This window comes from Pithys albifrons, chromosome 2, assembly GCF_047495875.1.
Source record: "Pithys albifrons albifrons isolate INPA30051 chromosome 2, PitAlb_v1, whole genome shotgun sequence".
NCBI classification, from domain to species: Eukaryota; Metazoa; Chordata; class Aves; order Passeriformes; family Thamnophilidae; genus Pithys; species Pithys albifrons.
The window spans coordinates 117,209,687-117,222,604 of NC_092459.1; the positions used below are offsets into that span (position 1 = coordinate 117,209,687).

The window sequence follows — 12,918 nt, forward strand, 5'->3', positions numbered from 1 at the left end:
GTCCCTGGGTGGCCTCCCAGACTGGCTGGGATAGTGAGCCCTGGATGGTCTGCTGTGTGCACGGCATTGGAAGAGGCATTTCTTTCTCAGCTTGAGCATCCCACTTGGGAACATAACCCTGGATGTGCCTGGAACGTGGCAGAGAGCCTGGGCACTGCCACGCTGCAGCCTGGCTCAGATCACGGCCAGGGGTTTCAAACAAGTGCCTGTGAGGGACCTTAATACTCAGGTTGCTGGAAAAGTGGCCAGCAGGACCCCTGCAAACACTGAAATTGGTTACACACAGCACAGTGTTAATCTCTATTTCTCTTTCAGGTCGGGCTTGCACTTCATTGGGGTTAACGTGTAGTTACAGGAGCAGGAAGTTGAAGGAAGAGTAAGAGCATTGCGTTTTGTTCTCTAAACTGAACACTCAGGGGAATTTCAGCCCTTGCAGGCTGGAAGAGTGCTTTGCTTTTTGATATCTCAGCACTGCTGCTACTTTAGCCTGGACCAGAAGCATTCACACTAAAAAGCAGGTACTGCCAAAGCCCTGTTGGTGCTCTGACCAGAAGTCCAGGAGTGGCTGACTCTGCAGCAGTGCTGGGTTTGTGCAGTCAAGCACAACCATGGCATACCCTGAGGGGGAAGGCAATGACAGGTATGTGGAGGAGAATGCCAGTGTTGATGCAAATGAAATAGAGTTTAGAAATTAGGTACAAAATGTCATATTTCTGTTTACCTTTGCATGGTAATTGCCATTTCTCCTGTCTCACTTCTTCTATACACACAGGTAGGCAGAAAGGAGAGTTCTGCTTTTCTCTTGGGGGGCGATTTCGGTGGTACCTGCACTGCTAAAACACGGTGTGTGTTCTGCAAAGTCTCCTCTCCTTTCACCCAGACTTCAGCAGATAATACTGTCTGGAGAACAGCTGTTGTGGATCTTGGACTTCATGTCAAGGGGTTAATTGCTTAGAGCTCAGACTACTTTAGAGGAAAAAAAAAAAGACAACCCAAAACACTTAGTATAAAGTTTTTATGTTAATTCTTTTACCAGGAGACCTTTGCAGAGGGGTCTTTAATCATGGCATTTATGTAGCAGGCTTGGGGTGGCAAGTCACTGCCCTGGGAAGGGAGGCTCTTCCTTTGGGTCTGAGGAGGACACAACTACTGCTTTTCTGAGTTTGGGAAGCTGCACAGACCCGTCTGCAAGAGCAGGAGAGAGTTGAATGTCTTTTTTTCCATCCAGTGGTGGAATGCGGCACAAACCTGTCAGTGTTGGTGTGAGCTGTGCTGGAGCTGCAGTCTATCAGGGTATGTTCACTCTCTAAAGCACATGCAGTTTTAATTTTTGACCTGCTGTGTGGTTTGGGAAGAACATCTTCATTTTTTTCTTTATTCTGGAGGAACACTTGCTTAAAGTTAAATAGGTGAGAGTACCAGCTCAAAAACAGGACATTTCTTCTAGATTTTTCTTCACGCTGCTGTTTACTTTTTGGCTCACTTCTGCTGTATTCCAGAATACAGAACTGGACTTCTGAGACAAGCCTTGGACAGCCTCAGCTTTGTGCTTTGAACACCACACTGCTTAGTCACAATGTCAGAGTATCCTTGAAGAGCTAACGAGGAGGGGGACAGTTCATCTGTAGGCCAAGTGCACCTCTGGGTGTGTTTGACCTTCTGAGTTTACTCTTGTTGTGTGGGGTTTTTCCTGCCTTCCCATCAGTGGAACTGAAATGGATTTTACTGGGCTTTAAGGCTTCTGGAATTCAGCTGGTGGAATTGTGTGACTGATGCTTGCTAAATCATCAATCTGAGCTGCCTTACTGGTGCACTTAAACCCAAGGATCTCGAACTCCCAAGTTTTTGGGAAAGAACCTAAATGCCAATGTGTTGTGATTTCCCCCAGTCCCAGGGGGCTGCAGGGAGCTAACAGGGACTCTGGAAAGGTTGCAGGTATTTGTTAAACTGCACCAGGCCAGTAAAACAGATGTAAAGCTTTGAGCAGCCTCTGGGTGGAAGGAGGTTTGTTTAGTGCTGCTGGCACACCCCTGGGTGACCTGTTTAATGGTGTGAGATCATGGGGACCTTCTACTTCAGAGCTGCACAGAGTTAAGAAACTCAAAACAAAAAAAAAAGCAATAAATTCAGAACTGTGGGAAACTGTAAAGAAACCCCTGTCCTTGTAACAATAGGAACAATTTCAAGGGCAAGCACCCCGTGCAACATCAGCAATTCTGCTGTCCTGGGGACAGTGATGCTTTTTTCAAATTTGTATTTCTCAGTACCTGCTGTGTTTGGCTTTGAGCTGCTTCACTTTCCCTCACCGGAGCTCAAAATCCCCATTTCTGAGCTCCATCAGCATATACTAAGATGTGACTTGAGAGTGGATGTCCCTGTTTGTTGGGGTGCTGCTGGTCTGGACCACCACTCCCCTCTTGCCAGGAGGTGTGAGCACCACGGCAGGGCAGCAGGGGCTGCTGGGCACTCGTGGGGTGAGCCCAGCTCCCAGGACAGAGAGGCCTTTAATGCCACCTAGTGTTTGTCACTGAGCTGGAAGCTGAGCTCCTGGTGCCCTTTGGGCAGGAAGGAATCCCTCCCAGCTCTGGAGAAACAACAGTCTGAGACTTGAAAACTAAATACATTACACATCCCAGCCCTTCTGTTGCACAGACTTATTCTCTGATAGACATCATTAGTTCTCCCAAATCGGCTGGAAAACCATGTTTTCCATGAACCTGTTTTGGATTGAAGGGATGTCAGCATTTTCTATTTTTGGTATTTATGTAATTGAATTATCAGCTCAAAATCTCTGACCATAACAAGGTTGTGTACTGAAATGCAGATTGGCAGGTTAAATCTCTCAGTATGTTCTCACCAAGCATTACAATATTTGGCAATAATGGTGAGAGCTTTCCTGTCAGGACGCTCAGTTTGCCAGGGCACCTTGTTTGTGGTGGGTTTGGCCATCAGCTCTGTAGTCATTCCTATCACATTATACCCAATGGGTTTATTTGCTTTCCCCCCAGGCACTCAGAAATACAGCTCATTACTAATAGTTTACATTTCCTGCCTTTTCTTGCAGGGGCAAATGCAAAGGTGAAGTCCAGGTGGGAAATGTACTTTCAGAGGGTGGTATTAATGCCGAATCTTTGCTCTTTAACCCTAAAACACTGTTGCAGAAATAAACTATTTCCTGTGATGCTAGAACAGCAAACCAGGTCATTGCTGTTGTGTTAAGCTTAAAGGACATTAGAAATTCTGCCTGACACCATCTGCACCCGTTTGGGTCATTTCTCATAGTTACTGTGTGGGTAGATGGGAAATGTTTGGTTTGTTTTGTGTGTTGTTTTTTCCCTGGAGGAAAAATACCTTGGAATGTCTGGAGTTTCTTTCAGAAGCAGATTGGTAAAATTCCATTTAATTCAGCTTAAAATCTTGATTTAATTTAATTCACTGTAGTCTTAGATTCTAGTCTTTTATGCAACCAGGTAAATAATAATAGAGACTTTGATTCCAGGGGGGAGAATTTGCAGAGGAGTTGGAAGAATGAAGAAAACACAAACCAATGAGGGAAGTTTTTCTGAAGGAAAGACGTAGACGTAATGCTCCTGTGGCCCCTGTGGAGAGGCCAGACCTGTTCTGTAGCTGGGGCTGCTGCCAGGGCAAGGCCTGTGGGAGTTCCCTGCTGAAGGGCAGAATTGTGGAGGAAATGGAGCCTTGGGGGAAGTTTCCACTTTCCCAGAAACATGGACAGGCAGCAGTGTGGAGCAAGAGTAGGAGGAGGTTGGGTCCAAACTGCCCCTCTGGGGGAAGGCAGGAGTGCTGGTGCCAGTGCCCCTGCTCAGGGTGATTCAGTCTGTGTGCAGAGTGAGCACAGGACTCACCCTGCCAGGAGCTGCCCCTTGGAACTGGGCTGTTCCCTGGAATGTGTTCAGAATTGATTGTGTCTGAGTTGTCTGGGGGAGCCGATAAAAGCACCTCTCAAAGTTCAGTAGCATCGTGCTGGGCAGTTTTGTTTTTGAATGGCCTGGAACTTCCCTCCTGAAACACCAAAACCCTTCCAGGAGTTTGGCAGTGCTGGTGCTCAGCTGGGGTGTAGAGCAGAGTCACCTCCTGCCCCAAACAGGAGGTGTGAGAGCAGAGGGATGCTGGAGTGCCCATGGAGTGTGCCAGGAGCAAGGAGGAGGCTCTGGAGGGCGGGGAGGGGGACTCACTGGGGATGGAGGGTTGGGAATGGTGTCTGTGCTGTGCTCTGGTTGCTGCTGCTCTGCTGTGGCCACCACAAAATGTCTGCTGAGGAAGGGTTGCATAATTGCACTGCTTTAAGTATATGGGAGAACGAACATGAAATGAAGAGGCTTTGTGTATCTTTACAAATTTGGCAATTGGTGAAAAGACCTTTGAAAGCATCATGTCTGCCTAATTTAGTAACAGTGCAAGTGCAGGGAACCTGCAGATTTTGGTGCTTTCCAGTTCAGCTCAGACAGACACAGATTTTTCAGACTTGTTTTGTACCTTTTTTTTGTGCAATGCAACTTTTCCCATTTGCTTGCACCGAGATGTTTGCATATGAGCTGCCCAGGTCCCTCTTTTAGGACATGTTTGGATTTACCTGTTGAAATTGTGACTGAAATACATGTCCTTACATAAGTTAAAAACAGATTCAACTGGTCTTGCTGTCAAAGGAGGCCTTAAATTTACATAACAACTGAAGCAAACCCAGTGGCTTTGAGGTAACTGTAGTAATCGTTCTCAGTTTAAGATTTCTAATCTATTTAAGGTCTGGATTAGGATCTCTAGCTCACCTGGTGCACAGTATTTCTGTGGAAATGTGGGAATGTCCTTTTCTAGTTCTTCAGAAAATGATTGATCAAATTTTTAAGAGGTTTTTGAGCAGTGTTGGGGAAGTTTCAGCATTTTATTGACAGCCCCAGATTTTAAGAAGAGACTCCAAAGTGATTTTGTCAGCAGGGATGGAAACAAAATGACAGCTTGATTCTCACAGTTCTTCTCTTTCAGATTTCTAGTTCATTCCTGTGCAGTATGTTACTCTCTATACGTTGTTAGTGTAAACTCTCAGGTTCCTGTTTTTCTTTAAATGAAGGGAACGTTTAGTTGTCGGGTCAGCAGCTGCCAGCAGAGAACGCCGATGGAAAATTAAAAAGGGGAAGGTGTTTGGCTGTGGGAATTGGGCAAAGGGCTGGATAGCTGCTCCCCCGGGCTCCATTAAGATGAATAACCACGACTGAGCAGTTCTAAGGCCTGGAGCCTCCAGCAAACAGAGCGATTGTGTTCTCCGAGAGCCTCTCGCTTTTGTTGCAGGCACAGAAAGGCTCCTTTCTCTTTTCTTCCAGCTCAGAGGGAGAGGTGTGGCAGCGCTGTGTCCCTGGGCCTGCCGGGGCTCAGCCCTTTGTGTGCAGCCCGAGGGGCAGCCAGCCCTCCATCCTTGGAGCTCTGTGATCCAGCAGCTCTTTAAAGCGCGGCTGGAGGAGCCTCCTTGGCTGCGGCCGTGGCTGTGTGTGTGCCGAGCCGTGGGGCGGCAGTGCCGGGGCCGTGCCAGCGCTGCCAGCACTGCGTCAGCCGCACACCCATCAGCTGACCCGCCGTGCCGCTGTCGCTGCTGCTGCAGCTGCAGCTCCGCCGCAGAGCGCCCGGCGGGCCCTCCATGGTGCCCTCCCCGCCCGCAGCCGCCGCCCGCCCCGCGCCCCGTGGAATGCAGCACTGACCGCCCGGCCCCGGGCACAGCCGCGGAGACATGGACAGCCAGCTCAGCGCCTGGAAGGACAAGGGTATTTGTTTTGCGCATTTTGGCCCCTGTTTTCTGGGTGGTTTGGAGCGAGTGGCGTTTGTGGCACGTACTTGATGGCGAAATGGGTCTGAGATGAGAGATGGTTGCGCTCTGCCTTGGGAATTGCAAAGGTGTGAGTTAAAACGGGTAAAAAGGAGCATTGCAGGATAATAAATAATAGATGCAGGTGAAGAGGCTCGTGTGACTCTGCAGATCTGGCTGAGCCCACAGAGCATGTTAATGAGCAGCCTGTTGGGGAGTGCGCAGCACAAACCGGCACGGCCCCTGTGCCCTGGGAATTGCCACATGATTAGCGATTTATCCATACCCACCTTAACTGCAAAGCCCACGGTGCCTGCAGGTCGGGGTGTGATGATTTTAAGAGAAATCGCCTGCAGACTGTGGGGGAGGGTTCTGTGCAAGACACCGTGTTCGAAATCCACCCGTAATGGCGTTTGCTGTGGGTTTTTCTGGGGAATTCCAGGGGAAACTGCCTGATTTGTCGGGATTTACAGCCCTAATATCAAATTGTTGGAGGTAAATAAGTAGCTAACCTTAAATTAGTGTGGTGCTGACCTTTGTTCCTGTGAGCACCAATGGGAGATCTCCGGTGTAAATCTCTGTGGATCATTACATTAGTGCTCAGTGTGCTAGAGTTTAAGCCTTATTTGAATAAATAATCTTCATACTTTATCAACAGGACAAGCTTGAAAAAAATTTAATCATCTCTGGATACTTAAATATCTTTTTAAAGGGGCCTGTCTGTGCTTGGTGCTCTTATCAGGTTTCCCCCTTTTTTTATGACTGTTATTCAAAATCTGTTGGTTTTTTTTCCACTTGGGTAAAATTGCCGGCTGGAATCCATAGAATGCTCTAGCAGAACCTAAATAAATAGCAGAGAAAGCCCTGCAGGTGAAAATACTTGCCCCTGCAAAATAAGCTTCTCGAAGTTTAATCTTTCAGAAAAGGGCTGTAAAATATTAGAAAAAAATATTCTGCAGTGTTCAGTAATATGTTGTTGAGTGTAAGTAGTTTAAATGTTCAGCATTTTGTACATCAGGCCTGAAATTCTTGGGGTTGGAAAGGGAAAAAAATTAGGAAATTAAAAGAAAAGAAAGGGCTGAGGTCGGAAGGTTTTTGCAAAAATTGAAAGGCAAGTTCCCTTTGGGTTTTGAGGCCCAATTTTCAGGTTTCTTTCCAAGCAGCTGAGCAGGGTTGGTGGTCTGCCCCTCCCTGCCACTGAAAGCAGACATTTCCAATCCTGGGATTCGAGGCCTTGGGAACAGTGGAGTGGTTTTGGGTTTAAAAGCCAGGAATTGCCCATCCTGAGCACGGCGCCCTCTGGGGGGTTCCCCTGCCCAGGCCAGCACTGTGGCAGGGTGTGATGGAACCATCATGGAAGGAACCCAGAAAACCTGGCCCTGCCCTGCCTGTGGGTTTTGTGCTGTAAAACTGCTCCAAGCAGTGTTTTAAATCCCCCCTCCTTGTTCCTACACCCCCTAAGCAGGGGGAAGCTGGTGCCGTGCCTGTTCCTCCCTCCAAGGAAGCCCCTACAGCCTCGAGGTTTAATTCTGATTTAACTTGCAGCGATGAGGTCGGAAAGAAAATGGAAGCAGGCACGAAGGTGTGGGGGGAAGGAGAAGAGCCTGGTTCCTCTCCTACTGCAGCTGCTAAGGCCTGGCTCAGTGGGGGCTTTTTTGTTTAGAACAAGATGAGGATGCCGTGTCTGGTGTTCCTCCCTCCTTAGGTCAGGCTCCAGTGGCACGGAAAATGATGGGTAAAGTTCAGGGACTGATTGCACCATTCACTGTGCCCCAAAATAAATAGAGAAGCAAACATTGCAACATGCTGCTTGCCATGCTAAGAAATTACTTGAAAAAAATAATCAAATCTTAGAGAAGAGCAAAAAGGCTGGTTCACAGCTGGGCTCTGCAGCTGAAGCACAGCTTCCTAATGAATGTAATCCTGAAGTTAGAGCTGGGTGGTAGTTGAGGAACCAGCACAATGCCAGTGGTGCAACCTGTGGCATTGATTAATATCTGTGCTATTGATCATCTAGATAGGCAGGATGAAATAGGTGTACCCAGAGGGTGGCATGACTGTTATTTTTAGCTCTCTAAAGACAGGCTCTGTGGAGTAATTGGTACTGAAATGTAACATTTTTTCTGTAATTTGTAATGATTTCAATGAATTGTCAGGTTTAAATGTCTGACTATTGCTAATGGTTGGATGAACACCACAGCTATACTGCCAGGCCATCCCAGGATGCGTAATTTTTAAGTTCTGTACTGCAAATCTGTCTGAATTCTGGTTCAGCTTCATTAAATGAAAGCAAAGGTTGCATAGCCTTGTGCTGCTCCTGATATTTTTAATTTTTTTTTGTGAATAATCAGGGCTTTGGCCTGGTTTTACCCAGCTGGTACATTGTGCAGACATGCACCAGTATGTCGTTATGTGGATGAAAGAAAAATGCCTCTTTGGCTCATTAGTAATTGTTAGATCATATTTGGGAATTTTGGAGAATCTGGTAGTGTTGGGCTGTGAAATGTGTTTTCTTGTTGGGGATTGTGGGGCAGATGTGGCCGGTGTGGGATGGGTGTGATGCAGCCTTGTGACCCCTGGGCTGGGCTCCGTCCCGCTGGCTATGCTGCTCCTGGGGATGGTGGCCCTGGCACAGGGTGGGCTCTGCTGGGCACAGGCACGTGGAACTGCCCAGTCCCACCAGCCCCGAGGGCTCTTGGGTTGTTCTGACTTGCCAGGAGACACTCAGGGGCCAAACTGGCTCCTGATGCGTTAGAGGAGGGGAAACGGAGGCTTCGATTTTGTGGCCCAGTCTCTGCTCCTTTAGGACATAACAGGAATGGTAAATAATGGTCAACCCCGAGTGCTGGGGTGCTGCACACAGTGCCCACCTGCCGGGGGGTGGCCTGTCCCCGGGGCAGGGTTCGGGGACCTGGCACAGAGCGTGAGCATGGAGGTGATGGAGTATAGGTGGGAAAGGCCTCTCTGAGCAGGAACGACACCAATTTCTGCTCGTGTTCTGGGGTTTGCTGGGGAGAAAACCCACTGCTGGGTGGCCGATGTGACGCTGCACTGAACGCTGGTGTTCTCGGCCCTCGTGTCCCGTTGTGTGTCGGCACGTCCCTGGCAGTCCCCAGACTGTCCCCAGCAGAACACCGGGGCTCTGTGCCTCCCTCTGAGCGTACAGACAGAAAGGCCGCGGTGTGATAGCGTTTGCACACCCCGCAGCCCGTGTTGGTGGCACAGCGCTGTTTGGTGTGCGCTCGGCTCGGCTGTCGGAGCTTGCGTGGCTCGGCTCGGCTGTCGGAGCTTGCGTGGCGTGGCTCGGCTCGGCTCGGCTGTCGGAGCTTGCGTGGCGTGGCTCGGCTCGGCTCGGCTGTCGGAGCTTGCGTGGCGTGGCTCGGCTCGGCTCGGCTGTCGGAGCTTGCGTGGCGTGGCTCGGCTCGGCTCGGCTGTCGGAGCTTGCGTGGCGTGGCTCGGCTCGGCTGTCGGAGCTTGCGTGGCTCGGCTCGGCTCGGCTGTCGGAGTTTGCGTGGCTCGGCTCGGCTCGGCTGTCGGAGCTTGCGTGGCTCGGCTCGGCTCAGCTGCGCTGCCGGAGCTTGCGTAGCCCGACCCCGCCGCGCCCCGGCAGGAACAGGAAAGCGCCGAGCCGTGCCAGGGCCGAGCCGTGCCAGGGGCTGCAGCTCGCCATGGAGGCCAGAATGGGTCAGTGCTTTCCTCGTTTTCTCTTTGCTGCTCCTCCGTTCGCGCAGCTTCTCATCGCCCTTTCGAAAACAGGAGGCGGGCGCTCGGTGCAGGGTTTTTTTAAAAGAGGATTATCGCGCTAAAGATACCAGACCTCTTGTGTTTGCCATGCAAAACGCTGTAAATTCAGTTGTAAGTTAAATAGGCGAAAGAAAAGGCTTTAAAAAATAGGGGGGAAATGCTTTGGCAGCACTTGCTTTTAAAGCAAAATGTAACTGGATGAGTTGTGCATGTAAGGCACGGATGGAGCAGCACTATTTTTAGACGTGCCAAGTGCCAGTTCGTGCTTACCAAATGTAGGCAGCTGTTCTTGGGTTAGAACAGGCCTGGGGTCCGGGCAGTGCATGCGGGAGGTTATTGTTCAGGTTGTAGAAGATGAAGCAGTTTGTATAAGGGAAGATACTGCACGGCTGGTCCTCGAACTGGTTTGGGGGGTTTGTATTTGGGTTTCTTTTCCATCTGCTGTGACTGTCTTGTGTGTAAATTACAGCCAGAAAGTTGCTTCTAGTAATGCTTTGAATCCTTTCCTTTGGCAAGAAACGCAAGTACCTGATTCTCCTCAATAGGAGAATATAAATTATGGGTATTGTGGGTTTTCTTGGACTGTAGAATTACAAAGCAGTTGTTTAGTGACTAAAACACTGAATTTCCTTTGAGGAATTTACAATGAAACCCGATCCATATGTCATTAAGCCGAGGATCATTTGCTCCTTCTCCAAATGGAGTGGAGGTGGAATGAGGAAAAATGCTCCATGTGCAGCTTCCCTCTGGTCTGGGAGCTCCTGGCTTGGGGATTTTTCTTATTGATTACCGAGAACAAAGGACTTGATGGGTCGCTAAAGGCCATTTGGCATTTGCTGTGTGCTTTAATTTCAGCAATCTGCCTGTGTTTCTCTGTCCTGGAACCTGTCATAGGATAAATTGCTCTCTCTACATCCCTTATAACTTCTATACTGCACTAGTGCAAGGAATAAGTGATTTTCTGTGGAGAGGCTTTAAAGAGGAGGGAGTCTCAGTCACAGAACTGCTGCTGCAAACAGGAGCGGGGCTCATCGTCTGTCACCTGATACAGGGGCAGCTCCCAAATCCAGCACCGTGGATGCTCAAATTGCAGCATTTAAAAATAAACACAGGTTCAGGATTTGCAGCAGATGCTCTGAAAGAAATTAGTTTCTTGCATGACTTAGGAGCACAAAATCCACCAACTGTTTTTGGCAGGCCTGGTTTTGAAGATCTCACCCAGGGCCCTACTTGCAGTTCAGTTTAGGTTTGCAAGTTACAACGACTTGTAGGTCAAGCTCCCGATTTTTTGGTAAGCTCCTTTAACAGGCTCGACTTGGTTAATGCAGGGTGTGCAGAGACACTAATGGGCCCTTCTATGACTAGAAGAAAGTCCAAGAAACCCAAGAAAATGTTGGTGGGCTGGGCTGGAGTTGGAGGAGGGCTTGGATTGGCGGTGCAGGGTCTATCTCTCAGCCCATATGGTGGTGCTGTCACATGGTGGCCACTGCAGGGCCTGGTGTGGCCCCTGGGGCCAGGGGATGGCTTTGGCACAGCACAGGAGGCCAGGCTGGAGGGAGGGACTGGGATGGGTCCTGGTGGAGGCTGGAGCCTGTTCTGCCCATGGCAGTTCTGGTCTGGGATACATTGATGGTGTTTGTGCAGCTCTCACCTGGGCTCTGTCTGGAGGGCTGCAGGGAATTGCTACTGAAATGTGTACTAAACATTTAGGTGAAATATTTTACATGATGAAAACGGGGGGTTTAAGTTTCTGACTGTGATTTTCATCCTTCTTGCTATTCAGTGCAGTTTCCCTGGGGGAATAATGGGAAAGGACCTCTGTGAAAACCCTGCAGAGCCCCAGTGGCTTTGGCGTGTTGTACCTACAGAGAGGTGACACAGACTTTGCCCTGCTGAGGCTGCCAAGTAGTGAATGTTGGTGCATTACCATCTTTTCAGCCTGCAAGAAATAAGTCAAGTTTGATGTTTTTATTATTTTTACAGCCATTCAGAGAAAGTTCAGAACAGATGCTGTGATGCATTATTGTACAGTTAATTTTGGTGATGTTTAGGGTGAGATAGGATTAGTAAAAGTGCAGTGCAATAGTAATAATTTTTCTCTAATTTATCTTGAGCTCTGTATTTAATACAAGCAAACAAATCTGCAGTGGGTGTCTTAAGGCATTGCCTCAGGCTTGTGCAAGGGTGGAGTTTACTCTGAACAGTGGTGCTAAAAATGGCCTAACACTGCTCTCTAATGAGGGTCGCTTAAGGAAAACTAAACTTGGTTTGCAAATGAAGTCTTTTGCATTGCAGCACAGCAGATTCAGCCTGGATTGACATCTCAGTCAGATTATTCCCTCTTGATGGCTCAGTCTGTCATCAGTAATCAACATTATAAACTCCCCTGGGAATGCTTCCATCCAAAGAAAACAAAGTAAACTGTTAATGAGTCTTTGAGCAGGGCCTGTGCCTCGACCAGACTTGGAAAGATCCAATGGCTTAGAGATGTGTTGGTGTCTTGTCATCTGTCCTAACAGGGAATTGGAATCAGTCTCTTCAGGGAGTGACCTCCCCAAAATGCACAACAATGGGATGAACTGAAGCACAAAGTGCTGTGGTTCTGGTGCAGAGCCGAGCTCAGGAGCTGAGGAGATTGATTCTGACATTGCTCAAGGGCAGAATTGTTCCTAAATTCTCGCAATTGCCTTTGAGGTAATCCCAATAACAATAATCCCAATGATCTGGAGTCCGGTGCAGAATCAGTGCTGAATAACTGATTTCTAGCTGCGATTTCAGCTTTAACGAGTTCCATTCTGATGTCTCTAAGCAGTGAAGTGAGCAGTGCTGTTTTCTGTGTCCCTGTGGGTGCCCAAGGCCCTGGTTTAACCCCTTCCCTTGTTCCCTCCACAGTTGTTGACCTGCTGTACTGGCGAGACATCAAGAAGACGGGCGTGGTGTTCGGGGCCAGCCTGTTCCTGCTGCTCTCGCTGACCGTGTTCAGCATCGTCAGCGTCACCGCCTACATCGCCCTGGCCCTGCTCTCCGTCACCATCAGCTTCAGGATATACAAGGGAGTCATCCAGGCCATCCAGAAGTCCGATGAAGGCCACCCTTTCAGGTGGGGTTTCCCCTGGGACTGCTGGGGAGGGCAGGGGGTGACATGTGCCCTGAGGGGCTGCATGACGATGTAATAGTGTCTGCACTGAAAATACCTTCCCTGCAGCTTGTTTGTCTCAGCAGTCCTACAAGAAATGCAGAAACTGCACCCAGGGTTTGGGACAGGGGATGGATTTCCCTGGGAATGCATTAAAGAAATAAGGCACTTCATCTAGTGAAGTAATGTGTGCATCTCAGGGTGGTGTGGCCCTTGGAATATGAAC

The 12,918-nt window shown here is 49.0% G+C and overlaps 1 protein-coding gene across 6 annotated transcripts in view; it reads left to right on the plus strand.

Moving 5' to 3' along the window:
- Positions 1 to 12,918, plus strand: part of RTN4 (reticulon 4) — a 40,777-nt gene that overhangs the window by 17,399 nt on the left and 10,460 nt on the right. For 4 of the 6 annotated variants that reach the window (XM_071582252.1, XM_071582246.1, XM_071582247.1 and 1 more), the window contains one exon: positions 12,449 to 12,656. In XM_071582252.1, the coding sequence (XP_071438353.1) occupies positions 12,449 to 12,656 (208 nt within the window). Of the gene's footprint in view, positions 1 to 5,568; positions 5,772 to 9,249; positions 9,497 to 12,448; positions 12,657 to 12,918 lie in introns of those variants that run through there. The other 2 variants (XM_071582249.1, XM_071582250.1) reach the window with 2 other exon arrangements.